At 36.5% G+C, this 27,623-nt stretch overlaps 2 protein-coding genes across 4 annotated transcripts in view; one reads left to right on the top strand and one right to left on the bottom strand.

Annotated features, from left to right (window-relative positions):
* The window catches only part of LOC121374234 (arf-GAP domain and FG repeat-containing protein 1-like), a 55,904-nt gene extending 45,137 nt beyond the window's left edge, over nt 1–10,767 (top strand). For 2 of the 3 annotated variants that reach the window (XM_041501260.1, XM_041501244.1), the window contains 2 exons: nt 5,208–5,728; nt 7,597–10,767. In XM_041501260.1, the coding sequence (XP_041357194.1) occupies nt 5,208–5,728; nt 7,597–7,656 (581 nt within the window). In that variant the 3' untranslated portion in view covers nt 7,657–10,767. The remainder of the gene's footprint in view (nt 1–5,207; nt 5,729–7,596) is intronic. The other variant, XM_041501252.1, reaches the window with a different exon arrangement.
* A 564-nt stretch (nt 10,768–11,331) lies between these two features.
* Nucleotides 11,332–27,623, bottom strand: part of LOC121374229 (programmed cell death protein 10-like) — a 37,821-nt gene continuing 21,529 nt past the window's right edge. The window contains exons 6-8 of the mRNA XM_041501230.1: nt 23,244–23,331; nt 22,234–22,319; nt 11,332–15,513 (exon numbers count right to left, since the gene is read on the bottom strand). Of these exons, the coding sequence (XP_041357164.1) occupies nt 15,429–15,513; nt 22,234–22,319; nt 23,244–23,331 (259 nt within the window). The 3' untranslated portion in view covers nt 11,332–15,428. The remainder of the gene's footprint in view (nt 15,514–22,233; nt 22,320–23,243; nt 23,332–27,623) is intronic.

Below are 27,623 nucleotides of genomic sequence, written 5' to 3'. Positions count from 1 at the left end.
CAAATAGACAAGGCTTCTAGAATTTTTATAAAATCCACTAGCCATGGGATTTAAAAATTTACTAGCCACAATTAAAAATTCGCTAGGCCTACTTTACTTTAAGTTAATACAATTTTACTAATCAGATATGTCATCTAAGGAGGGAGATAGAGTTTAAAAACACTAACATTGGGGGATTGGGGTCGGGGCAGGATATTAATATTTACATAATAGACGTAACTGCAACATTTAACACTAGCCATGGGAGTGGGGCTACCATAATCTAGTAGCCCTGAAATAGATAATATTCATTAAATTTTGTTTTCAGGTGTAAAATATTATTATCGTTTGATAAATATTTTCCAAGTTATTAATCAGTAAAGAGTGGTAATTACTGGGGGCTGGGGTGGGGTGGGGGATATATACACATACCTGTACTGTTACTAATGGTATCTGTGACTGTGGTCATGCAGTTTAGCAGTAATTTAATGTCAGTCTGTTATATGTTTGCCATACATACATGTACAATGTACATCTAGATAATCCTTTAAATCCACTGGGATCCAGTTACAGATATCAGCCCTTGATGTGAAAACAAATTAATGGCTCCCCAAACTTAGATTATGGGGAGTCATACGAAATATTTCCATATTGATACCATATTTCATTTCAACTTATTTTCGTGCTTATATCCAATTACATTTCAAGCACGCTGTCCTGGGCACACACCTCAGCTATCTGGGCTGTCTGTCCAGGACAGTGGGTTAGTTGTTAATTGTTAGTGGTTAGTAAGAAAAAAGGGTGTAGTGGTCTTACACCTGCCCAAGGAGTCGTTAAAACTCGCTGTGGGTGTGAGCTGGTTCCGGGCTGCGAACTCTGTACCTACCAGCCTTACGTCTGATGGCTTAACCACACTGCCACCGAGGCCGGTGATACCTTATACATGTACCTGTAAATTCACATGCTAAGGGGAGGTAAAAGTTAATCTCCTTGAACTAGTTTCTGGGGAGTGATGAGGAGCGAGAGTGATGAGAACTGTGACTTACAACTGATTTAAAATAGAACTGATGAGGAGCGAGAGTGCTAAGTAGATACCAAAAGAAGTGAAGAATGTTGTTTCAGTGCATTTTATGACTGTGACATACATGCAGATGCGAATTTTGATACCTTGAGAGTACAGGTACATGTAAATAACTAGTAAGTTGTCATGTATTTAACATACAGGCAGACAGACAGACAGACATACACACGCACACACATACACACACACATACACACACATACATACATACAAACACACACACACATACACAGAGAGACAGACACACACACATATGCACAGGCAAACACACACACACACACACACACACAGGCAAACACACACACACACACAGGCAAACACACACACACACAGAGAGAGAGACAGAGAGACAGACACACACACACACAGAGAGACAGAGAGACAGAGAAACACACACATACACACCACACACACACACGGTATGTATTCTCACATGCACTGTTCAGGCAACATCTTTTAGCAAATATCAAATTTGATGAAAAATAAAGCATTTTAGAACATTTTCATTTGGGATATTGAGTCACAAGCTTTTGTACATAATTGCTTAGAAAGAAAGAAATGTTTTATTAAACTATATACTCGACACACTTTTAATTATGGCTATATGGTTATGGACCTGCTGATAATGAGAGAAGGCCACTCTTTTTGATTAGCAGCAAAGAATCTTTTTTATTACTATGAAGGAAATGGTTTATTTAACGGCTAACTCAACACACTTAATTACGGTTATATGGCGTCGGACACATGGTTAAGGACCACACACATATTGAAGGAGGAAACCCGCTGCCGCCACTTCATTGGCTACTCTTTTCAATTAGCAGCAAGGGGTCTTTCATATGCACCATCTCATAGACACGGCCTTTGATGTATCAGTCATGGTGCACTGGCTGGATTATTACCCATGAGGAACAGTGTAACAGACTGGTTCATATTTGTTGTACAATTTCCCTCGTATGTCATAACAAAATTGTATGTCCTCTTAACTCGGGGAAATATGATAATTTAGGCTCTCGTTCATAAATATCATCTGTCATGGATCAGGGCTTTAGATTGCATCAAAGTCGAGGTTGGGCGGGACGTAGCCCAGTGATCTAAAGCGTTCGCTTGATGCACAGTCGGTCTGGGATCAATCCCTGTCGGTAGGCTCATTGGGCTATTTCTCACTCCAGCCAGTTTACCTATGACTGGTTACATCAAAGGCCATGTTATGTGCTATCCTGTCTGTGGGGTGGTGCATATAAACGATCCCTTGCTACTAATGGAAAAATGTAGTGGGTTTCCTCTCTAAGACTATATATCAAATTACCAAATATTTGACATACGAGGGAAATATTTGACATCAGTAGCTGATGATTAATAAATCAATGTGCTCTAGTGGTGTTTTTAAACAAAACAAACTTTAATTTAACATGTACATGTAGCTGTTGATTAATTATATTTGTAACATCATTAAATTGGTGCATACATGCCCAAGACAGGAGTGCTTTAACCTTCATTGGTGTGCCCATGACAGGCATGCTTGAACGTTTGTTGGACGTTGGTTGATTCATTGAAGCATATACATGTAGTCAAAGCATGAATGCATTCACTAGGCTGTATATTATTGTGTATTAGTTTTGTGTGTACCCATAATAACTTACACATAGGAATTTAATGGGTACGCTGCATGTGGTACCTGTCTTTGACAAAGACAAATTAAAATTATTACCAGGTAGTAATACTTACAGTTGTCAAGATACTTTCAACAATCTAAATAATGTTTACTTCACTTAATTTCCATTATCATCACCATAAAATCTATACAATTATAAATGTTCTTTATTGAATTGAAGTGAAAAGGTTTTTAAAAAATAAAGCAAGACAAACATTTTAGCTTTAAAATACAATTAATTCCTTTTTTCTTTTTTTTTTAAATATGTATATTTTCCATTTCAGTTTTCAAACAATCAGAATGATTAAATGGGCAGAAATTGGAATCTAATCTAATAGTGTGACAAAACAGCATTATACATGTGTATATATTAAGCTTCACAATTTGTGAAAATATGGTTTTCACACATCACTCGTTGACATAAAAATCGTATTAGAAAAAACCCATGAAATATCCTCTATATATTTAATCTAGGTTATCTACATTACATTTTCTTGTGAGTCTCAGTGTACACTGATGGAAAGAAATAAAGATGCATGTAATATTGTAGACCAAATTTAATTCATCATTAGCATACTATAGTAATGTCTGTATAATAGCTACTGTATAAAATACAATGATGCGGTATGGGAGTGAATTTCTTGGCAATATAGGGGTGGGAGATACGTGTAGATTGAATGTCTGTATAATAGCTACTGTATAAAATACAATGATGCGGTATGGGAGTGAATTTCTTGGCAATATAGGGGTGGGAGATACGTGTAGATTGAATGTCTGTATAAAATACAATGATGCGGTATGGGAGTGAATGTCTTGGCAATATAGGGGTGGGAGATACGTGTAGATTGAATGTCTGTATAAAATACAATGATGCGGTATGGGAGTGAATGTCTTGGCAATATAGGGGTGGGAGATATGTGTAGATTGAATGTCTGTATAAAATACAATGATACGGTATGGGAGTGAATGTCTTGACAATAATAGGGGTGAGAGATATGTGTAGATTGAATGTCTGTATAAAATACAATGATGCGGTATGGGAGTGAATGTCTTGGCAATATAGGGGTGGGAGATACGTGTAGATTGAATGTCTGTATAATAGCTACTGTATAAAATACAATGATGCGGTATGGGAGTGAATGTCTTGGCAATATAGGGGTGAGAGATATGTGCAGATTGAATGTCTGTATAAAATACAATGATGCGGTATGGGAGTGAATGTCTTGGCAATATAGGGGAGGGAGATACGTGTAGATTGAATGTCTGTATAAAATACAATGATGTTGTATGGGAGTGAATGTCTTGGCAATGTAGGGTGGGAGATACGTGTAGATTGAATGTCTGTATAAAATACAATGATGTATGGGAGTGAATGTCTTGGCAATGTAGGGGTGGGAGATACGTGTAGATTGAATGTCTGTATAAAATACAATGATGTTGTATGGGAGTGAATGTCTTGGCAATGTAGGGGTGGGAGATACGTGTAGATTGAATGTCTGTATAAAATACAATGATGTTGTATGGGAGTGAATGTCTTGGCAATCTAGGGGTGGGAGATACGTGTAGATTGAATGTCTGTATAAAATACAATGATGTTGTATGGGAGTGAATGTCTTGGCAATATAGGGGTGGGAGATACGTGTAGATTGAATGTCTTGGCAAAAAAGGGGCTTAGTGGTCAAGCCTTCGTGTGATGCGTGGTCAGTTTAGGATCAATCTGCATCGGTTGGCCCATTGGGCTATTTCTTATTCGAGCCAGTCGACCACGACTGGTATATCAGAGGCCGTGGTAGTTGTTATCCTGTCTGTGGGATGGTACATATAAAATATCTTGCTACTAATGGAAAAAATGTAGTGGGTTTCCTCTCTAAGACTGTACCAAATGTATGACATCTGATAGCCGATGATTAATAAATCAATATGCTCTAGTGATGTCATTAAACATAATAGACTTTTTCTTTTTTATATTTAAATGTTGTTTCTGATTTTAAATTGAACCAAGATGCCTAATAATGAATGCTGGTGTGTTAAAGATCTAGTGGTGTTGTTAAACAACATAAACTTTTAACTTTTTTTGGCACTATGGATGGGCATTTTGTTTGCAGTCTCAATTATCTGTTACTATTTTATATGCAATCATTTACTTCTTTCCATCAAAGACCAGTGGCCTGCTTCACAAAACTCTTGCACCTTTGCGATCTTGCAAAAAGACTTGCACGATTGATGTGATGTTTCTTAAAAGTGCTTTGTGAATTAGGCCCTAGCATTATTATAATAAAGGGGCAAGACAAACTTTAACCGATAACTTTTCTTTCCATCACAGACCAGTAGCTTGATTCACAAAACTCATGCACCTTTGCGATCTCGCCGTGCAAAATGACTTGCAGGGACGATGCAATAGTATTATTAAGAGCTAAAGAGAGCTTTGTGAATTAGGCCCGAGCATTATTATAATAACATAATATTAATAATTCCTTTTTTTCCCTTTCAAATCAGCTGCGAATCCATTCGGAGGAAGCACCAACGCAGCACAGCAGCCAGGAACAATGGGAACACAAGCAAATCCATTTGGGACTGTTGGCATTCAGCCAGGATTCGGCATGCCACCAGGTGGAGCTGGTGTTCCAGCAGGATTTGGACAACCAGCAGGTGGCGCAGGCGTTCCCCCGGCATTCGGACAACCGGCGGGTGGCGCAGGCGTTCCCCCAGCGTTCGGACAACCGACGGCTAGTGTTGGTGGTTTCGCTCAGTTTGGTGGCAATCCACCTCAGACAGTGAGCGGTGGTTTCGGACAGTTTGGAATGCAGAACGGTGGTTTCGGCACCACGGCCACGGGCTTCGGAATCACACAGTCGGCACCAGCGTTGGGTGGGGCCACGGCGGCTCCTGCGGTGTTTGGTGGGCAAAGTTTCGGTGTCCCGGCACAGCCACAGGGATTTGTGGCTCAGCCACCAGTGTTTGGAGGTCAGCCATGGGCCGGTCAAGTCCAGTCTACACAGGCTGGGAATCCTTTTATGGTTTGTTTAACTTTATGGAATTATAGTAGTCCCCAACTGGTCCAATAGGTTTCATATCCGTCTTTCTGTCTGTCTGTCTGTCCATCCATCCATCCATCTGTTCTACATATAGTTTTCTGAATGTTTCGTTTTCAATGAATCGAGATACTGAGCTGAAATTTTTTGTGTAACTTTATCGTGTACTGTTACAGATCAAGTTTGCCATTCCTAGTGATTTACCCATTTTTGTGTAACTTTATCGTGTACTATTACAGATCAAGTTTGCCATTCCTAGTAATTGACCAATTTTTTTGTAACTTTATCGTGTACTGTTACAGATCAAGTTTGCCATTCCTAGTGATTTACCCAGTTTTGTGTAACTTTATTGTGGACTGTTACAGATCAAGTTTGCCATTCCTAGTGATTTACCCAGTTTTGTGTAACTTTATCGTGTACTGTTACAGATCAGGTTTGCCATTCCTAGTGATTTACCCAGTTTTGTGTAACTTTATTGTGGACTGTTACAGATCAAGTTTGCCATTCCTAGTGATTTACCCATTTTTGAAAGAGCAATATGTATGGCCCTTTCACTTAGGAAATACAAAACCTTTTATTCCGGATTTTGTTTTTATTATGCCTAAAGATATTGAGATGAAATTATGTATATAGCTTTATCATGTACTGTTACAGATCATTTAACTTTCATAGCGGGCTACCAATTTTTGTTAGAGTTATGACCCTTTAACTTAGGCAATAAGAAATTTTGTTGGGCCTGGTAGGGGACATGTAGTCTGTTAGCAGTACCAGTGTGCAATTTTGAGGTCAAAAATCATAGCGGACTCTGTAGCTTGCCTAGCATATCAGCCTGCATGGCTCGTAAAAAAATTATTTGTCCAAATTACATTGATTCTTTGAAATGACACAGTCAACATATATTTCAAAATCCTGTGAAACCAGTCTTGAACAGCTATCTTTTACATGGTTTCATGCAAAACATTTAGTGTATCTTCCGTTCTACTGGAGAAAAATGGTAGGGCTCGCTGGGTTGGTGGTGAGCTCTCAAGATTTGCAAACAGGGATTCTTTATAACACTAAATGTTTAAAAAAAAAAAACCACACATACTCTCAGAATGCTTGTTTTATCTTTACAATAATTGACCTAATATTAAGTTACAGTTTTTATACAGGATGATTTTCAAAGATCATTGATCGCAGAATTTAGAAACTGAAACAGAATGTCAAATTTCATAAGATTAAAAAACAAAACTTGTTTTATTATTGTTGTTACAAGTATAATTATTTTATTTCGATTTTTAAAAATAAATTTTGTTTAGCATGCTCAAGATTAATTTCCGGGTTAGGCACCATTGTATTTTGGTTTGTCATGTTTGCCCATCTTGGTATTATGCAATATGCATAGAACTGTTTTTTGTTGTTTTTTCCCATACATTACTGTTTACTGTAACTCGGGACAATAATGCATCATGATACAGTATTACTATATTGGGACAAGCACACTAAAATGCATATGTTATTAAGGTGTCTGACAAATACATCTTTTATAGATCATGCTGCAAACACACATTTTGGAGGGTTTTTTTCACAAAATTTACTTTAGATTAAAAGCACTTAGCATTTGTTGGTGACAATCAAACCAGTGAGAGCCAGCCATTTGTTTTTGTCGGTGGTAATTTTCTCCACCTCTTATGCAGAGCACCAGAGAAATGACAAGGTGTGAAGCTAACATAGTACATCTACCAATAGTCTGTTCCACAGGAAACACCATTTTTCATGCTATGGAATTTACTACAAGTAATTTATTTCTGAGCTGATTGTTTTTAAATTGGACTTTGCACTATGTATTTATTTATATATATATATTTTTTCAGAATGCCGCGGCACAGCAGCAAGTTCCCCCACGGAGCAGTGCGACGAATCCGTTCTTGTGATCAGAGACTTGGGACACATGTAGACTAATAATACAACAGGACCGTTACATCTGCAGCAAGCGCTGTTGTGGGATCAGTTCCACGGAACTGAGGACACACGTTACCTTCATGGTGATATTTTAGAAACAAAACAATAAGCAAAGAAAACAAAAACAGTTGACTGAATGCTTATGATTGCATTTCATGTGATGTGTGTGATATTTCCTGTTGCCATAGTAACACATTGCTGCTGTGTCAGCAGCTGTTGCCCATGGTGATATTTGTATTTGTGATGGTCCGATATTCTGCTTTTCTCTACATAAGAAGAAGAAGAAGAAAAAAAGCATAGTAAAATATACTCTGGACGCAGGAATGTACAAATCTCACAATTGTTTCTGATCATTTTTGCAGCACTGGGTAGGGTAAAGATTAGACTGAATAATATTGACGTCTGTACATCATATTTCATATTTATTGTTTAGTATTGGTATTATTTTTTCATTTCACATTTTCACTAGTTAAGTACAAATACCGAACATAGTGTTTGTAATATTTGGGCTGTTGGCCAAATAAGTGGTGTATGATTGCAAGTGAAAATGGTTAGTGACTGAACCTGTGTCAGGTCTGAATCATGCATGTATTCTGTGTCAGGTTGTCTACTGATTTTCTCAAATGGAACAATTAAAAATCCAGGGGCCAGTTGTACAAAACATTAGTTAAGCAATGGTTAATAACATTTTTCAATTCTGATTCAGATTCTGTTCAAATAATACTTGAAAACATAATGTTCAAACTTGATTTAGAACAGTCACTTATCTATATAGATAATCAAATTTAATGTTTAATGTTTTGTGTAAAAATAATTAAAATGAAAATATTAAACTAACCCAGGGTTAATTCAACTATGCTTTGAACAACTGGTCTCATATAACAAAAGTTAAATCTTAAATACTGTAGGAAAAGTGATTTACAGACATAGATATTTGGTCTAGGTGAATATGACATTCACCAATTTGTCATTGTAACGTAGTGATGACAAAACTATTAATTTAAAGTATCCTGTGTGTGGAATATTTTTTTATTATTATTATTCTAATACTCTTGCCAAGTTGACTTTGTAAAAGATGTTAATGCTTTGGATGTGAATTTCAGTGAAAAGTGTTTAAGAAGATATTCTTGACTTTCTAGCCATTGTAATGTGTTTCCAGCTAACACATATAAAAACAAAATTAACAATTAAACTTGCATATTAATTACATTGCAGAACTGTTTTCGAAAAACACTCAAAATGTGGAGGAAGGGAAATTTGCACTGGTCAAAACTTTGAGAGGAAATTTGTGCTCATCAATATGTTGAGGGGAAATTCAATGTTGTCAAAAAGTTGAGGGGAAATTTGCAGTTAGAATGTTAGGGGAAATTTAAACGTCAAAATGTTGAGAGGAAATTTGCAGTCATCAAAATGTTGGGGGCAACTTCACAATTGTCAAACTGTTGAAGGGAACTTTGCACATTTCAAAATGTTACGGGAAAATTTGCAATTGCCAAAATGTTGAGGATAAAAAATGTACACTCTTCAAAATAATGGAGGAGTAATCACTTGCCTGAATATGATGAAGTGTTCTAACAAATACTGACTTGATCATTGTCAACACCATGACTGGTCTATCAAAGGCTGTGGTATGTTCTGTCCTGTCTGGGATGATGCATATAAACGATCCCTTGGTAATAGAAAAATGTAGCAGGTTTCGTCTCTAAGACTACAGATATCAAAATTACCAAATGTTTGACATCCAATAGCCGATGATGAATAAATCAGTGTGCTCTAGTGGTGTTGTTAAACAAAACAAACTTTTAATCAGTGTCAATTGGATACAGACAAATGACGTAAGTTGGAAAAAAACACATGGTTTCTTCAAAATGGTAGTTCAGTGTTTTGCACCTGCCGGATTAAATTAACACAATGAATGGACTTAGTCACCCTCTTGGAAGATATTGAAACGATACTGTTGTTGAAAACAAGTTTGCAAGTTGAGAATAAGAGACAGCGTTGTGTCATAGCTGTGACGTACGTATCGCTGATGATGTAAGTTAGTTATTGACATGACTGCCACCATGGAAACTATTCTTACACAATTAACTGCCTATAGTGAAGCACTGTTTATGACATCAAAACATATCTAGGGTAAGAAATGTTTTTTTTCCTTTCCCTAGTTAAAGATCATTTTTCTTTCCCCACTTCTCTCTGCACATATGGGTAAGAAATGTGCTTCCATAACTGGGAAAGTAAAAATCATAATTTATCACTGAGAAATTATCATACATTGGTGTAACGTACATGTACAATAGTAATGGACAATTTAGCGCTTACAAACCAATGACTACCGGTACTAACTACGACACCACAATTTGGCAATTTATACCTCTTTTGTTTTCATTGTTAAATTTTGTAATAAAGCATTATTTTAATACAATTCATTACAAATTTGTTTGATAAAACTAAACAGAACTTAGGTTTTTGACGGTTAATGTGAATAAAATACCAAGTAATAGCAATATTCTGATTAGTGTGTGAAGTGGCTTACATCATTTATATGTAGTCGGACATCTAGCGGCCACCTGTATTAAGCAGCTACCAAAGTCAAGAAGCCACATTACAATTCTCCCAAATCATCTAATATAGTATAAACTGATCTATATTACGCAACCACTTGTCTAAAAAGGCCACTTCTTTTGGTGGCTGCACAACACAGGCTTTTAGAGAAGAAAAAAGCGCCGAGATAATAATTAGAACAACAAACTCTCTACACGTTACTATCAAATTTATGACCCTCGTGAAATAATTTTCATTTTTCACTCATTAATGCTCGTGAAAAGCGGATATTTTGCTAGGGACATATATTTGATAATAACTGGTGATTTGTTTATTATCCTCTTATGTAATCAGGAAAAAAGTCCTGTTACCTGGAAACCAATTACAATGGTTACAAAATTAAAAAGGTCTTTTTACGTACATGTATATGCTTGTATATAAAAGCTACTATATGTTAAAAACAAACAATCACTTAATATACAAACCTGATGTTTATTACATACTCATGTAATCTATTTGCAGAAATAAAGACTGGAACTATGTTTTGTTCTCGCATAGAATTCTCTTTCATAATGCTGTCACTGTATTGGCATTTTGTCCCACAGACAGAATAGCACATACCACGGCCTTCGATATACCAGTCATGGTGCACTGGTTGGAACAAGAAATAGCCCAATGGGCCCACCAACTGGGATTGATCCCAAAGTAACCACACAAAAAAAAAAAAAAAGAAGTTTTTTTTAACGTGTCATTTAGAGTACATCGATTAATCAACCATCAGCTGTTGGATGTTAAACATTTGGTAATTCTGACTTGTAGTCATCAGAAGAAACCCGCTCCATTTTTCCTAATGCAGAAAGGGATTTTTTATATGCACTTTCCCAGAGACAGGAAACCAGTTGTGGTGCACTGGTTGGAACGAGAAAAAATCCAATCAGTTGAATGGATCCGAGGTGGTTCGATCCTGCGACGCAAGCACCTCAATTGATGGAGCTAAATCCCACCTCGACCGTGCATCAAGCAAGCACTTTACCACTTGCAACAAGTTCTCTGTCCAGCTCACTGGTACATTTCTTTACCATACAAAAACAACATAACAGTTTCTGTGTATTTAAACCACATTTTATTGTCCCTGGAATATATTTCTTATATATATATATATACTTAAGTCTAGTAACATGATGATTAAGATGACTGTAAGTTTATTCATCAGTGTGCATATGATATTAGTGCAGTATGCAGTACAAGTTTATGATTTAAGTGAAACCCTCATGGAAATCGGATCACGTAATATGGTTATATAGAGAACAACTGGTTTCTATCTTAAGGTTTTGGTTTTATACAGTAACAAGTTAGAACAAGTAGGATAAAGCCCCAATCGTATCTTAAGATAGCAACTACGTGTAGCTATTTTATTTATCCTGCAATCCTACATAATGTGAACAATAAATGAAATTTTCACAACTTTACTATTTTACAGAGTACACAGTCCATGCGTAGAGCTTATTAATGGCAGTTTGGGCTACAACCTGTGGGCATAACGTAACTACATAGTTATGTATAAACTAAACTAAAATACTTCTTATTCAGATAATTTATTTGATAATACTGTGTCTTGTTATTATTAAAGTTAGTTATTATTATTATAATTTTGGTGACTTCACATTGTTTATTTACAGTGTGACATTAAAGGTCAACATTCCATTGCTGACCATAACTAGTGCCTAGTAGTTATGTCCCAAAAAGCTATATTTTTGGTCCGTGACCTAAAATACAGAAATTTATCTAGTCCCCATATTTTGCCAAATGTATACATATGGTGATTGCAGGATATCTGTATGTATAATGCATACAATGTATGCTTACACCAAAAATAGTTCGAGACAAAACCAGTGACAAAGGCACTATTAAAATGGCTGTTAACAAAAAAGATGATTTTGTAAATAGTACAAATGGATACCTCATGTAGCCATTATTGGTATGAAAACAAAATACCTAAAATGGTTAAAGTGTTGGTTGTGTGTGGTGGACAACTACATCAGACACCAACTCGTCATTGAATGGTTAAAGTGTTGGTTGTGTGTGGTGGACAACTACATCAGACACCAACTCGTCATTGAATGGTTAAAGTGTTGGTTGTGTGTGGTGGACAACTACATCAGACACCAACTCGTCATTGAATGGTTAAAGTGTTGGTTGTGTGTGGTGGACAACTACATCAGACACCAACTCGTCATTGAATGGTTAAAGTGTTGGTTGTGTGTGGTGGACAACTACATCAGACACCAACTCGTCATTGAATGGTTAAAGTGTTGGTTGTGTGTGGTGGACAACTACATCAGACACCAACTCGTCATTGAATGGTTAAAGTTTTGGTTGTGTGTGGTGGACAACTACATCAGACACCAACTCGTCATTGATATGTTAAAATATACAGTGAAACCTCTGTAAACCGGAATTTCCTAAAAACCAGACATTTTACAGAGTCCTTTTAAAAAAAAACCCCAGTACTGAAGTTAACCTCTCTAAAACCGGGCAAGGGTGTCTGGTTTAGAGGGGTTTCTCTGTATATACAAGTACCCCTTATGAAACATTTCCAACATCAAACTTCAGTTACAAATACAACATCTTGTTCACAGCCTCGTGTTTGTCTCTGTGGGTCACAAGTCATACTTTTACTTTTATTTACACAGAGTAGGACAAACAAAAAACAAAAAGGCCACTCATTAATATAAAATTTATATTTAAAATGACTATCCCGAGTGTTTAACCTGTGCATGACTTTTGTTTGTTCTCCCAACAAATTAAACACACATCCTGCTTTTTTCCCCTGTTTTTAAAACACTGACTTTTAACATTTTAAATATAAAGTATTATACAAATAAATACATTTGGAATGGTCTTTGACCAAATTATATTTCAGTTTGTTTGGACATTGAAGAAATAATAAATTTGTACATCTGAAATTATTTTGGACAAAACATTGCAATGTCCAGAAATTCCTTTGTCATAGAAATATTCATAAGCAAGAAAATAAAGATAAATTCTAATTTTAAAAATGTAAAACATTTTTTGTTTGTTGAAAATCTTTTAAAATGGCTACAAACTCGGGATATTACAGTTGAGAGAGACAGAAAATGTTAGTTTTTATGTCAGTTTGTCACTACGTGGTCTCAACAAAACAGAAACAGTCTGCAATGCACACTATGATGTCATCATTTATCCAGGACATGACACAATTCATAAGGGGGGGGACAAGCACACCGAAATAACTGTGGTTATTAGAACAATATAGACACAAGTATTAACATCTAAAGTCATTACAAAACTGGTTTGGCAATTTTGATATTCTCTTCATTCAAGATGAGGAATAAAATTCTAAGATCTGATGAATGTACACAACACTCTTCCCTATATAACGACCAATCAAACAACACCTGTCAAAAGTAGGTCGTGGTGACCTAGTTACACATTACACATCACAAGTTGTACATGCATGCAAGGTTTGATGATTCTATATAAATTGATAAAGAAAATCTACCCCAGAAAAATATTTCCTTTAATGTGCAGTACGGTAAACCATGAAAACTTGGTGTATTAGTTATTGAAAGCGACACCGCCATCCCAAGCTGTACTTATATGCAACATTTTATCACCCTATATGAATTAACAACAAAAAATATATTGTATGCTCCGGAAATGAAAAGTAAATAGATGGATGGATGACACCAAACCATAATACAACCAGTCAAAGATTGACATATAAAAAGGAAAAAAACAAACACGAAAGAATGAAAAATAGAACTCAATGAGGATTAAATATTGTAAGCGCCAAAAATTATTGTAAGTTGTTCGAGAACAATGTATGTAAATAATCTGTGGTATAGAAATATTTAAACAAAAACTACATGTGTGTCAATAAAGATATGAGACTGATTAATAAATAAAATTTGTTATCCGTGGTATTCAAAATTATTTCTTCAATGCTTTTTAAATGAAGTAAGCTATCTAGGAAGTAAATGTGTATTAATTTCTATATGCAGGTACATGAATCATCCAGCTATATATATTTTGTGAATACTAGAAAATAAACAGGTTATAAGTTAATAAAACAGAACAGTTGAATATTATTTATCAAATACTGTAGATCAGGAAATGTTAGCAAGCATAATTTTTTTTAGTGAATTTAGCAAGGCCATACAAGACAATAATATTTTGTGATGCTAAATTTAAAGATAGTACATACAACAGACTGCTTCTAACCACTTGTATCGTCGTTTTGTTGGTGGTTAACTTAATACACATTAATGAATACATGTACATGCTGTTGGTTAAACAAAACAATAACAATACACATGGGCATGTAGTTGGTTAGCATGCACATGACTGCAGTTTTTTAAATTTAATTTGAGTTGTCTTTAATGTTGCATAAGGTTAAAAGTTATCAAAAGTGTAACATTCAGCCTATACTAAAACTTAACACACACACACCCTCCCCCCTGTGTTTGATGTGACAATCTCGCTAAAGTTTTTTGCCACTTATTTGAATTTCGTTAAATTATAAGCACGCTAATATTTTATGATTTACAGCATTTTGACAAACTGTTATATGCTATTTTCTTTAAGATTAAGATTAAATTGTAACAACAATGTTTTTCTCCCATCAAGAAAGACTACTTCTAAATCTGTGTACAGAATCATGGTATGCCGTAAAGATACTTGTCCTATATAGACATTTACAAGACTATTAAGAAAGAAATGTTTTTTCAGACACCCAAGCATGTTATCAAAAATAACATTACTTGAAATGTATGACTATTTTTTTTTATAGAAAATTACATTCATCTTAAAAAGGTTAATAAAACTATGTCGATTTTGATTCACAACATAACTATCTCTGTTTGGTTAAATATTTTGGATGTAGAAATGTCACTACAAAATTAAGAATAGAAAATCAAACCATTCTTTTGTTATATCCATGTAGAAAAGGTACACAAACATTTAGATCTTCAAATCAATTAATTTCCAGAAAAATTACATAATTTAATTTGTAAACAAATTCAGGCTGCTCAACAAAATGTTCAATTTCAATTGTTAGTCGTAAGTTTAGATTCGTCAGCAACATTCCTGTTTTCCAAATAAGGTTCCGTATGGTTGATCTAATCTAGTTCACTAAAGATCCGCTTCTGTGCATCTTCAATCTTCAGCAATATTCCTGTCTGACAGTCTTCAAAATGAGGTTTGTTTGATAGATCAGATAGTTAGCACTCAAGAAAACATTGTGATTTCTGAAATGAGGAAACAAAATGTTAGACATACATGAACAGTGTAAATAAAACCGAACAGTTTACTATATTTAAAATACTTTAACAACACCACTAGAGCACATTGATTTATTAATCCACGGCTATTGGATGTCAAACATTTGATAATTTTGATTTATAGTCTTAGAAAGGAAACCCGCCACATTTTTCCATTAGTAGCAAGGGGTCTTTTTATATGCACCATCCCATACCACGACCGTTGACATACCAGTCATGGCACACTGGCTGGAAGGTTCTGTAACAATGGCACGAACATGCAGTCTATAATCTTGGTGATCTAAACATTTATTAATCCATATCTGTGACATCACACTATTGTTCTAGTTGTAGGTTATTATTTTCAAGAATCAACACCTGTGAAACAATGCAATTTGAACTTGTTGTTCGTTCAAATCAGCCTGCAGGGCTTCTAGATTATAGTAGCCCCACTCCTGTGGCTAGTGATATTCTATGTTGGGCTAGTAAATAACTATTATTACCATGCCAGACGGCTAGTGATTTTTTTTGGGTCAAATGTTGCTTTTAAGTCTATTTTGTAAATATGAATATCCTGGCCCCACTCCTACCTCACCAATCTTAAAGTGTTTTTAAGCTCTATCTCCTTTAGGTGACATATCTGATTATTACTATTAGTAAAATTGTATTTACTTTTAAGTAAAGTAGGGCTAGTGGATATTTAATCGTGGCTACTAAATTAAAAAAATTATTGATCCCATGGCTAGTGGATTTTATAAAAATTCCAGAAGCCCTGAGTCAGGGTTTCAAACCCACTACTGATAGAACTTGTACATTATAAACAAGTATAACACTATCAGTCCACAAGGCCAAACATCTGCATCATCAGTCAGTCATGTCATTTAAGCCTCTTAAACCTGATACTAGTGATAGTACATTAAACATATTCTGGTGGAACACAGTGAAGATTGTTAGAAACTAAATCACAGATCACACGTTTATCACATTTAATGACAGCCATCCACAGCCGATATTTGTATGACCAAATCGTTCAGATAAGGTCCGAAAGGATCCTATCATTTTGTGTTATTAGCTTTGTAAATATTCTTTGCCATTTTAAGCAATATTTTCATTAAGAAAGATAAAACAAGTTAATTTAGCAGTCACATAATTGTTTAAAATGAAAAATGCATTCAAAAGTGTAGATTCATGAAAAATAATGAACTCGCCTATATGGGACTCGTGAATACATTTTAACAAATCAAAACATAATACATTCTCCACTACTTAATTTACCATTCAGTGCTATCCACAAATTGTGCATAATCAGTGTACATGAATTTTGAATTGCTTTTTCCAGAACTTTTTCACAGATCATGGAAGCTGGGAATCTCCACAAGAAATAACGTCATACCAAAGAAAGTAACATCATCAATATGGGCATGAAATCTAAACTAACCGATGTTCTGATCACCATATCCTTTTGAAATTAATTTTTGTCAGTGTGTGTTCACGTGTATTCAAAATTATCAACACGCACACAGATTCGTGGTTTCATGCAATATGTACACGAAAAACATACACATAAAAACATAGCTTTACACTAGAAGGTGAGAATACAGCTTTATGAATGGTCGTATAGAAAATAGTATGAACAGTGTTAAGTTCTAAGATCACTACCCATCTGACACCATCAGACAACCAAAGAGACCAAGTGAAAACTGATTTTATTTCTAACTACAGCAATATATAAAACAAGCAAAGAAAAACAGTATGCAAATTAATGTGTGCTGACAAGGTTAGCCCTTCCTCCCTGGTGCCAACAATTAAACATAAACGCTCTTATCTTAGCACTGAGAGAGACACGGGTTTGCTAATTACACACATCCGGACCAGTATCTCCCCTCCCAAGTAGAACTATTTTATATGGCTTAATTTACCCCCTTGAACTTGAACTACGAATTTAAAGTTAACCCCATATATTCTAACAATGATTAACCCTATATATCCTAACCAATAAAACGTAAACTTCTCTTCAGAAGTTAACACCAATAAAATGTACCTTTATTTTTAAGTAAATTGGTACTCACCCTATAATCATTTTATAGAATTACACTTACTTATCCATTGTCTAATACATATCCAATTGAAAATATTGTTTATCACTGTTCATTATTTTCCTTTTCACATGCTAGACTGTCAAACATTTCACATGCTGGATAGTTAACACTTTTCACAAATAGTAGATTCTTGATAGACTGTCTGCATTTCCAATATTAGTTCCTTTCTTGTATTCTATGATGAACTCGTATGCTTGCAGGATCAGTGACCATCTTAACAAGCGCTGATTCTTTGCCTTCAAGTTGTTTAACCACACAAGCGGATTGTGGTCAGTTTGGATGGTAAATGGTGTTCCCGCCAAGTAGTATGAATTGGATTCTACTCCCCATACAATTGCCAAACACTCCTTCTCATTTGTGGCGTAGTTTCGCTCTCGTGGCAATAACTTCCTGGACATAAATGCCACTGGGTGTTCGTCACCTGCTTGGATTTGACACAATACAACTCCCAAGAGCATGATCACTTGCATCAGTCTGCAACACAAATTTCTTACTGAAGTCTGGATTGATCAACACAGGTGCATTGGTCAATGCGTCTTTCAGTGCTCTGAAATCTTGTACACTTTTATCAGTCCAATGAACTTTGTTTGGGCAATTCTTTCTCAACAAATCAGTCAAACTAGTGGAAATTTTGGCGAAGTTTTTGATGAATTTTCGGTAGTAGGATGTCATTCCCAAAAACCTTCTGATATCTTTCTTTGTGATGAGCAGTGGATATTCTTTCATGACCCTGACCTTGTCCAACAATATGTCCAAGTACCTTAGTTTCGGATGCTCCCAGCTCACATTTTGATGGTCTAACTGTCAGCTTAGCTTTCCGAAGGTTATGGAAAACCTCCCGAAGGCTTTCCACATGGTCATTCCAGTCCATACTGTGGATTATGACATCATCGAAATACGTTTCTACATCTCTCACCGATCCCAATGCCAATTTCCTCAATCGAGCAAAACATGCTGGTGCTGTTTTCATTCCAAAAGGCATAACAGTAAACTCGTAGAGCCCAAATGGTGTAGTAAATTCACTCTTCTCCCGTGCTGATTTGGAGAGAGGTATTTGATAGTACCCGGACCGGCCTCGGTGGCGTCGTGGCAGGCCATCGGTCTACAGGCTGGTAGGTACTGGGTTCGGATCCCAGTCGAGGCATGGGATTTTTAATCCAGATACCGACTCCAAACCCTGAGGCTCATTGGGTAGGTGTAAACCACTTGCACCGACCAGTGATCCATAACTGGTTCAACAAAGGCCATGGTTTGTGCTATCCTGCCTGTGGGAAGCGCAAATAAAAGATCCCTTGCTGCCTGTCGTAAAAGAGTAGCCTATGTGGCGACAGCGGGTTTCCTCTAAAAAAAATCTGTGTGGTCCTTAACCATATGTCTGACGCCATATAACCGTAAATAAAATGTGTTGAGTGCGTCGTTAAATAAAACACTTCTTCTTGATAGTACCCCTTGGTCAGATCAAGTCGGCTGATGAATTTGGATCTTCCCACAGCTTCGATTGTTTATCAATCCTGGGCATGGGGTAACTGTCAACTACTGTAATGTCATTTAGCTTCTTGTAATTGATACAAATTCTTAGTGTCTTGTCAGGCTTTCGCACAAGAACGACTGGAAACGAATATGGACTTCTTGACACTTTGATCAGCCCTTGCTTTAGTAGATCGTCAATGGCATTCTTGACTTCACCCAACTTAGAATGGGGAATTCTGTAAGGCGCTTGACAGATAGTGGTATCAGATGTCAACTTGATATCATGTTCTATCAAGTCTGTACAGCCAGACTTTGAAGTCAGTACATCTGAGAATTCTTCACAGATTGCTCGCAGTTGTTCTTTTTGTTCTTGTGACAGCACCGGATTGATTCTGACATCTCGGTAAGACTCGGTGTCATCAGGAAAGATAAATCCACTCGATTCCTCTTCTTCAGTATCATTATGTGCACCAACATACATGATAGTTCTGGGATGATATTTTCTCAACAAATTGATGTGATATACAACACATACTCGACGACCGCCAACTTGAACTGAATAATTGACATCAGACACTTGCTTTACCACTCTGAATGGACCCTGCCATTGTGCAAGCATCTTCTTTGAACTGGACGGCAACAAAACCAGTACCTGGTCACCAGGCCAAAACTTCCGTTCCTTGGCCTGTTTTTTTCTGTCATACCATACCTTGGTATACTCATGTCGTCTTGTCAAGTTTTTCTCAACTACACTGGTAACTAGTGCCAGGCGTTCCCTGACCTTAGTAATGTGATCCAACAATGTCTGACCATTTTCAGACTGTCCCGTCATGGCTTCATATACAAGATCCAGAGGTCCACGAACAGGCCATCCATACAAAAGCTCAAATGGTGCAAACCCGGTCTCCTGATATGGTACCTCTCTGTACGCAAATAATGTATATGGCAACAGAACATCCCAGTCATCACTACCACTCATGGATAACTTTTTCAGCATTGCTTTTAAAGTTCCATTAAAACGTTCAACAACACCATTCGCCTTGGGATTATACGGCGATGTTGTCACACCCTTGACTCCAAGAATCTCATATAACTGTTTCATCAGTGTACTTGTGAAGTTCGAGCCTTGGTCCGTCGAGATTACATCAGGTACACCTGTCCTGCTAAACATTTTAATCAGTTTATCAGCAATCACCTCTGCTTCAATTGACTTCAGAGCAAATGCCTCTGGATAACGTGTGGCTTCATCTACAATGGTTAAAATAAACTTGTTACCTTTCTTTGTTCTGGCCAGTGGACCGACAATATCCATGGATATTTTTCTGAAAGGTTCAGTGACTTTTGGTACTGTCCGCATTGGTGCGATTTCGCCAAAAAGAAACCAGGCGAAATCGCACCAAACTTCTGGCAGACGTCGCACGTTTTACAGTGTTCAGCAACCTCTTTGAGTACTCCAGGCCAATAGAACCTTGCCATGATTCTCCGTTTGGTTTTTTCAACACTAAGATGTCCAGCTAGTGGTCTGTCATGAGCCAGTTCTAATATCTTCTTTCTCATAGACTGTGGAACAACTAATTGCTTTCCTTCTTTGGAATTATCTTTGGTTCTCCAGTGACGATAAAGAATTGAGTCTTCCCAGAAGAAAGCACTGGATTCAGATCTTGCTTCTTCTTCTGTGTTCAGAGCAGTTTCTCGAATCTTGTTCAGTGTTTCATCTTTCCGTTGTTGGGTCGCTAATGTCTCAGCATTTGGCAGGATATTCTCATTTATTTCTGATGTTTCAGCCATTTGTTGTTGTACCTGAGGGAATTCAAGTATTTCTTCTGCTTGAGCTTGGGCTCTTGTCACTGCATTAACTTTGGCTTTTCTGTCAATGATATCGATTCCAAGTAAAGCATCTTCAACCAATCCCGGAACAACACCAACCTGTACATGTCCAGAGTAAAATGGAGTGTCTATCTCCACAACAGCAAGTTTGGCATTGAATGGTTGCCCTACTGCTGTATACAGCACTGTGCTCTGTCCCTCTAGAATGCAGCTTGGGGGAACAAACTTTGCCTTTATTAAAGTTAGTTCACATCCTGTGTCCTTAACAAATGAAAGGTTTTTTCCATTCACCTTTCCAGGTAGGTAGATTAGCTTATTTGTCTGGTGATTTTGAATAAAGAAAATCGCTTGATTTCGGCTGTCACCGTATTGTTTTCTACAGTGGCGTGCCAGATGACCCTGTTTGTGACATATAAAACACTTGATATCTGGTTTTATCTGTCTTGAATGATTCCTTCCATCATGCTGATCTCGGTTTTCTCTGATTGTAGTGTCTGATTCTACATAATCTTCCGCCGCTTCCACTACACTGCCTGAACCTTTGTTTCTCACAATCCACTGTGCTTGTGCTGGAGGTAACGCTTTTAGAAAGAAAGCTTCACACAGCTGGTCAGTTGGATCTTTGTCATCGAGAAACCTCTCCATGTACATCCGTATACGAGAGTTCAATCACCTGTATGTCTCTTTCCCCTTCCGCTTGATTTGATCAAGCAAACCAAAGTAGTCCGCCGGTCGCCGTCCATTTCTACTTCTTTGTCATGTACTTTCTGTAATTGTTTCTTTGTTAGTTTTTGTTTGTCCATTTCCAAAAGTTCAACCAATTCTTGATCAGGCTGCATTTCTTCAGCACCAACATCTGACATCTTGCACAACGTAGTTCTTAGAATTTAACGGGTGAGTTTTCACTATACAATCCCGGACGAGCCCCCAGTTGTTAAGTTCTAAGATCACTACCCATCTGACACCATCAGACAACCAAAGAGACCAAGTGAAAACTGATTTTATTTCTAACTACAGCAATATATAAAACAAGCAAAGAAAAACAGTATGCAAATTAATGTGTGCTGACAAGGTTAGCCCTTCCTCCCTGGTGCCAACAATTAAACATAAACGCTCTTATCTTAGCACTGAGAGAGACACGGGTTTGCTAATTACACACAGCCGACCAGTATCTCCCCTCCCAAGTAGAAACTATTTTATATGGCTTAATTTACCCCCTTGAACTTGAACTACGAATTTAAAGTTAACCCCATATATTCTAACAATGATTAAGCCCATATATCCTAACAACAGCTACATGCTAGTTACGTACTGGTTCGTGTCACGGAAATACTCCTTCAGTGTATTGCTGAATTTCTTGGAATACCTCACAAATTCTTTCTTCCTATCCTCCAAAATCTGAAAACAAATAATTTTATATATTCATTTATTTACTTTCACATAATCTTAATAATAAAATAAATGTGCATTCATTTCAGAATGTGTGTATAAATGCCTCCCAATTTCTACCTATCAGTGATGCAGTTCCATGGGATCTAAGAAGGACTTTGCAGAATAGTCAAGGCTGATTTTAGCTCAGTCGGTTGAGTGCTCGCTTGAGGTGCTTGTGTCGCAGGATCAAAGCACCTCAGTTAATCCATTCAAGTGATTTGGGTTTTTTTTTCATTCCAACGAGTGCACCACAACTGGTCAAAGGTTGTGGTATGTGCTTTCCTGTCTGTGGGAAAGTACATGTAAAAGAAGCTTTATTGCTAATGGGAAAATGTAGCGGGTTTCCTGATGATTACGAATCAGAATTACCAAATGTTTGACATCCAACAGCTGATGATTAATTAATCAATGTGCTCTAGTGGTGTCATTAAATAAAACAAAATTTTTAACTTTTTGCAGAACAGTCATTTAAAAATCAGCAGTTGTTAGTGTATTTTAATCAAAATAATATTGGTACCCTTTTACCGTGTTCAAGCTAACATGCACGATTTTAAAAAACCCATCTTTTTGGAATTTTTTGATAGTTCGACAACTACATTTTTGTTTTGATGTGTGTGTGTGTGTGTGTGTGTGTGTGTGTGTGTGTGTGTTATGAAAGGAATTGGCTAATGAAAGCCTAAAACTATACAAGGGCCAGTTGGTTTCTCACCACTATGTGTTTTAGTAATGAATGTTTTTCGTTTAAACTTCGATATCATGGTTCCAAAGGGTTTTGGCATGTATACTTCCTCGTTATGTATAAGAGTTTAATAATAATGAAACCAATCAGATTATTAACACTATGATAGACCTCAAAGGAAATGTGTTCTAATTATGGAATTGTTCTCAAACCTGTTTGCTTCCACTAGCTGTCAGAGGCATTTCATTGATTACTCTGTTCACAGCATCCAACAATGTTTTAATGGAGTTGGCAATTAACCTGAAAGACAGAGCGAGAAAACAACTTGTTTTAACATCCTTCATTCAACACTTACCTTTTACCTATTTTCCTATAACTTGACTGACCCATAAAAAGTCTGCTAATATTTTTAGTCCATGTTGCAAATAAAGTGAATTGTTGCATTTGTTTAGGTGATTATGCATTTTGTTTGTTTTTCACACTTTTCATTTTTATTCCAAGACTAACTATTTATTGGCTAAATATTTCAGGAATATTGAAACATCATATACAATTTTGTCTAAGACACATTTTCAGAGCACAACATTGACATAATACATGGTGACAGTTGTATGTGCCTCCATTTTTGTATATTAGGACACACTGGGGTTGTTTCAGACAGGTGGACGAACCTACCCCATCGGTGTCCAAATCATCCCCCGAATGATGTCTTTTCTGTTGGATCCTTGAATAAAGATGACAGTAGTAGTGATAATAATGAAGATGTTCCAACACATGATTAGTCCACTGAATAGTTGAAAATCATCCCAGTAATGTGCTTTTTTTAATTATTATTATCACTAGATGTGTATTATTTTTCATTAAAATGTTCATTGGAAGTAAAATTGGATTCTGTTCACATGTACCACACAACTTGTTTGATGTATTCCTACCATAGAGGATGGATCGGACAGTAAGAAAACAATATCCTAATCAATATTAAAGACAGGAGTTAGCTAACAAATTTGTATATGGCCTAGACGTTAATCTTTACCAGAATAACATTTTGAACTCCATGTATTCAACTGCCAAAGTTCTAAGATGGTTTCAATGAAAACTGTTCAAATCATCCCTGCTTTCCCCTAATATCTGGGAAAATATTTTATCTACTTGTTAGAGATGTTTTTGGCCAATCAGAGCCCTTGTAACATGTGCCATTTAGGTGAAAGAAGGACTGTCCAGACCATCCCTCTGTCCAAACTATCCCCGCTCTCCCCTATGTTAATGTGACCGATCAGTTCAATCACGTCACATTCCAACGTCTGTATCACACATTTGTAATGGATCGTATTTTATTATTTAACATGCTTCTCTTTGTTTGCAACTGAATTCCAGGCTACAGATTTTTGAAGCTATGTAGAACATTGTAGAATATAACATCAGTATATCACATACCATAGTGACATCATAGTTTACATTGATTTTTATGATATTGTAGTGTTAAGATAGCTTATAAAATATGGGCCCAGGATTTTTCAACACCTGTTAATTGCATTTTCCACTAGTTTTCAAGGACTTCTGTGGGATCATCAACACAATGTAATAAACTTACATCCTGGCACAAATTACAAATAAAAACATTAATTATCGACCACTTTTCATTTTCCATTACTTTCCATGACACCAAACTAAAAATTGCATGACTTTCCAAGACTGGAAAAAACACACACTGACTGACAAGAAGAGTGTGTTGGAATCATATTCTCAATAAAACACACACTGACTGACAAGGAGAGTGTGTTGGCATCAAATTCTCAATAAAACACACACTGACTGACAAGAAGAGTGTGTTGGCATCATATTCTCAATAAAACACACACTGACTGACAAGAAGAGTGTGTTGGCATCAAATTCTCAATAAAACACACACTGACTGACAAGAAGAGCGTGTTGGCATCATATTCTCAATAAAACACACACTGACTGACAAGAAGAGCGTGTTGGCATCAAATTCTCAATAAAACACACACTGACTGACAAGAAGAGCGTGTTGGCATCAAATTCTCAATAAAACACACACTGACTGACAAGAAGAGCGTGTTGGCATCAAATTCTCAATAAAACACACACTGACTGACAAGGAGAGCGTGTTGGAATCATATTCTCAATAAAACACACACTGACTGACAAGGAGAGCGTGTTGGAATCAAATTCTCAATAAAACACACACTGACTGACAAGGAGAGTGTGTTGGCATCAAATTCTCAATAAAACACACACTGACTGACAAGAAGAGCGTGTTGGCATCATATTCTCAATAAAACACACACTGACTGACAAGAAGAGCGTGTTGGCATCATATTCTCAATAAAACACACACTGACTGACAAGAAGAGTGTGTTGGAATCATATTCTCAATAAAACACACACTGACTGACAAGAAGAGTGTGTTGGCATCAAATTCTCAATAAAACACACACTGACAAGAAGAGTGTGTTGGCATCATATTCTCAATAAAACACACACTGACTGACAAGAAGAGTGTGTTGGCATCAAATTCTCAATAAAACACACACTGACTGACAAGAAGAGCGTGTTGGCATCATATTCTCAATAAAACACACACTGACTGACAAGAAGAGTGTGTTGGCATCAAATTCTCAATAAAACACACACTGACAAGAAGAGTGTGTTGGCATCATATTCTCAATAAAACACACACTGACTGACAAGAAGAGCGTGTTGGCATCATATTCTCAATAAAACACACACTGACTGACAAGAAGAGTGTGTTGGCATCATATTCTCAATAAAACACACACTGACTGACAAGGAGAGTGTGTTGGCATCAAATTCTCAATAAAACACACACTGACTGACAAGAAGAGCATGTTGGCATCATATTCTCAATAAAACACACACCGACTGACAAGAAGAGCGTGTTGGCATCAAATTCTCAATAAAACACACACCGACTGACAAGAAGAGCGTGTTGGCATCAAATTCTCAATAAAACACACACTGACTGACAAGAAGAGTGTGTTGGCATCATATTCTCAATAAAACACACACTGACTGACAAGAAGAGTGTGTTGGCATCAAATTCTCAATAAAACACACACTGACAAGAAGAGTGTGTTGGCATCATATTCTCAATAAAACACACACTGACTGACAAGAAGAGTGTGTTGGCATCAAATTCTCAATAAAACACACACTGACTGACAAGAAGAGCGTGTTGGCATCATATTCTCAATAAAACACACACTGACTGACAAGAAGAGTGTGTTGGAATCATATTCTCAATAAAACACACTGACAAGAAGAGCGTGTTGGCATCATATTCTCAATAAAACACACACTGACTGACAAGAAGAGTGTGTTGGCATCAAATTCTCAATAAAACACACACTGACTGACAAGAAGAGTGTGTTGGCATCATATTCTCAATAAAACACACACTGACTGACAAGAAGAGTGTGTTGGCATCAAATTCTCAATAAAACACACACTGACAAGAAGAGTGTGTTGGCATCATATTCTCAATAAAACACACACTGACTGACAAGAAGAGCATGTTGGCATCATATTCTCAATAAAACACACACTGACTGACAAGGAGAGTGTGTTGGAATCATATTCTCAATAAAAGTTGGAGGAAATTTAACACAGAAAATCCAGCATGTCAAATATTCACACGAACAACGTGGTGATAATATTTTATTGGATTACAAAATATAAACATTATGCAAGCATGCCTTTAGAGTCCGGTATACCCCAACAAAAACCCGCTCTACATCAGTATAGCCTGCAGTGGTCAACCTAGGTCAAGAAAAAAAGTCGCCATTTTCAGAATTTTGTAGCCACTTACATAACAATCAATAAAAAAAAAACCATGTCTTTTTGTCTGGTGCTGGATTAAGTTTATATAACTATGAACAGAAATTTAAATGTAGCAAAAAACATAGAACAATAAAATGAATTCATGCATTGTTTGTTCAACTGGAGATTCAATAATGTAGCCAGACAGTTCAGAAGAAACTGAGCTCATATTTATTTTAATACTTTTTTTTTATTATAAAACAAAATCACCAGAGACATTCACCACATTGATTATTTTGTCGCCACTTTTATATTTTTAGTGCAACTGGTGATCATGGTGACTGACAAGCTGAGCACTGAGTATACATGTAGGTATTTGTTTTTTTCATCAATACTGAATACCGCACCAATGCCAAAGTAAATTACCCCAAAAATACCAATACCAATACCGAAATGTTAATACTGCCCAGCTCTAAACATCTGTAAATTGTATGTCATTCTAAGCCTGGAAAAGAACATCTGTAAATTGTTTGACATTCCAAGCCTGGAAAAGAACATCTGTAAATTGTATGTCATTCCAAGCCTGGAAAAGAACATCTGTAAATTGTATGACATTCTAAACATTCAAAACATCAGACCTGTAAATTGCATGATATTCCAAGCGTAGAAAAAATCCATCACCCTGTAAATTGTATGATATTCCAAGCCTGAAAAGTAACATCTGTAAATTGCATGACATTCCAAGCCTGGAAAACAACATCAGACCTGTAAATTGCATGATATTCCAAGCC

The sequence above is a fragment of the Gigantopelta aegis genome, chromosome 1 (assembly GCF_016097555.1).
Source record: "Gigantopelta aegis isolate Gae_Host chromosome 1, Gae_host_genome, whole genome shotgun sequence".
NCBI lineage: Eukaryota > Metazoa > Mollusca > Gastropoda > Neomphalida > Peltospiridae > Gigantopelta > Gigantopelta aegis.
This window is presented reverse-complemented; position numbering and strand designations above follow the sequence as displayed.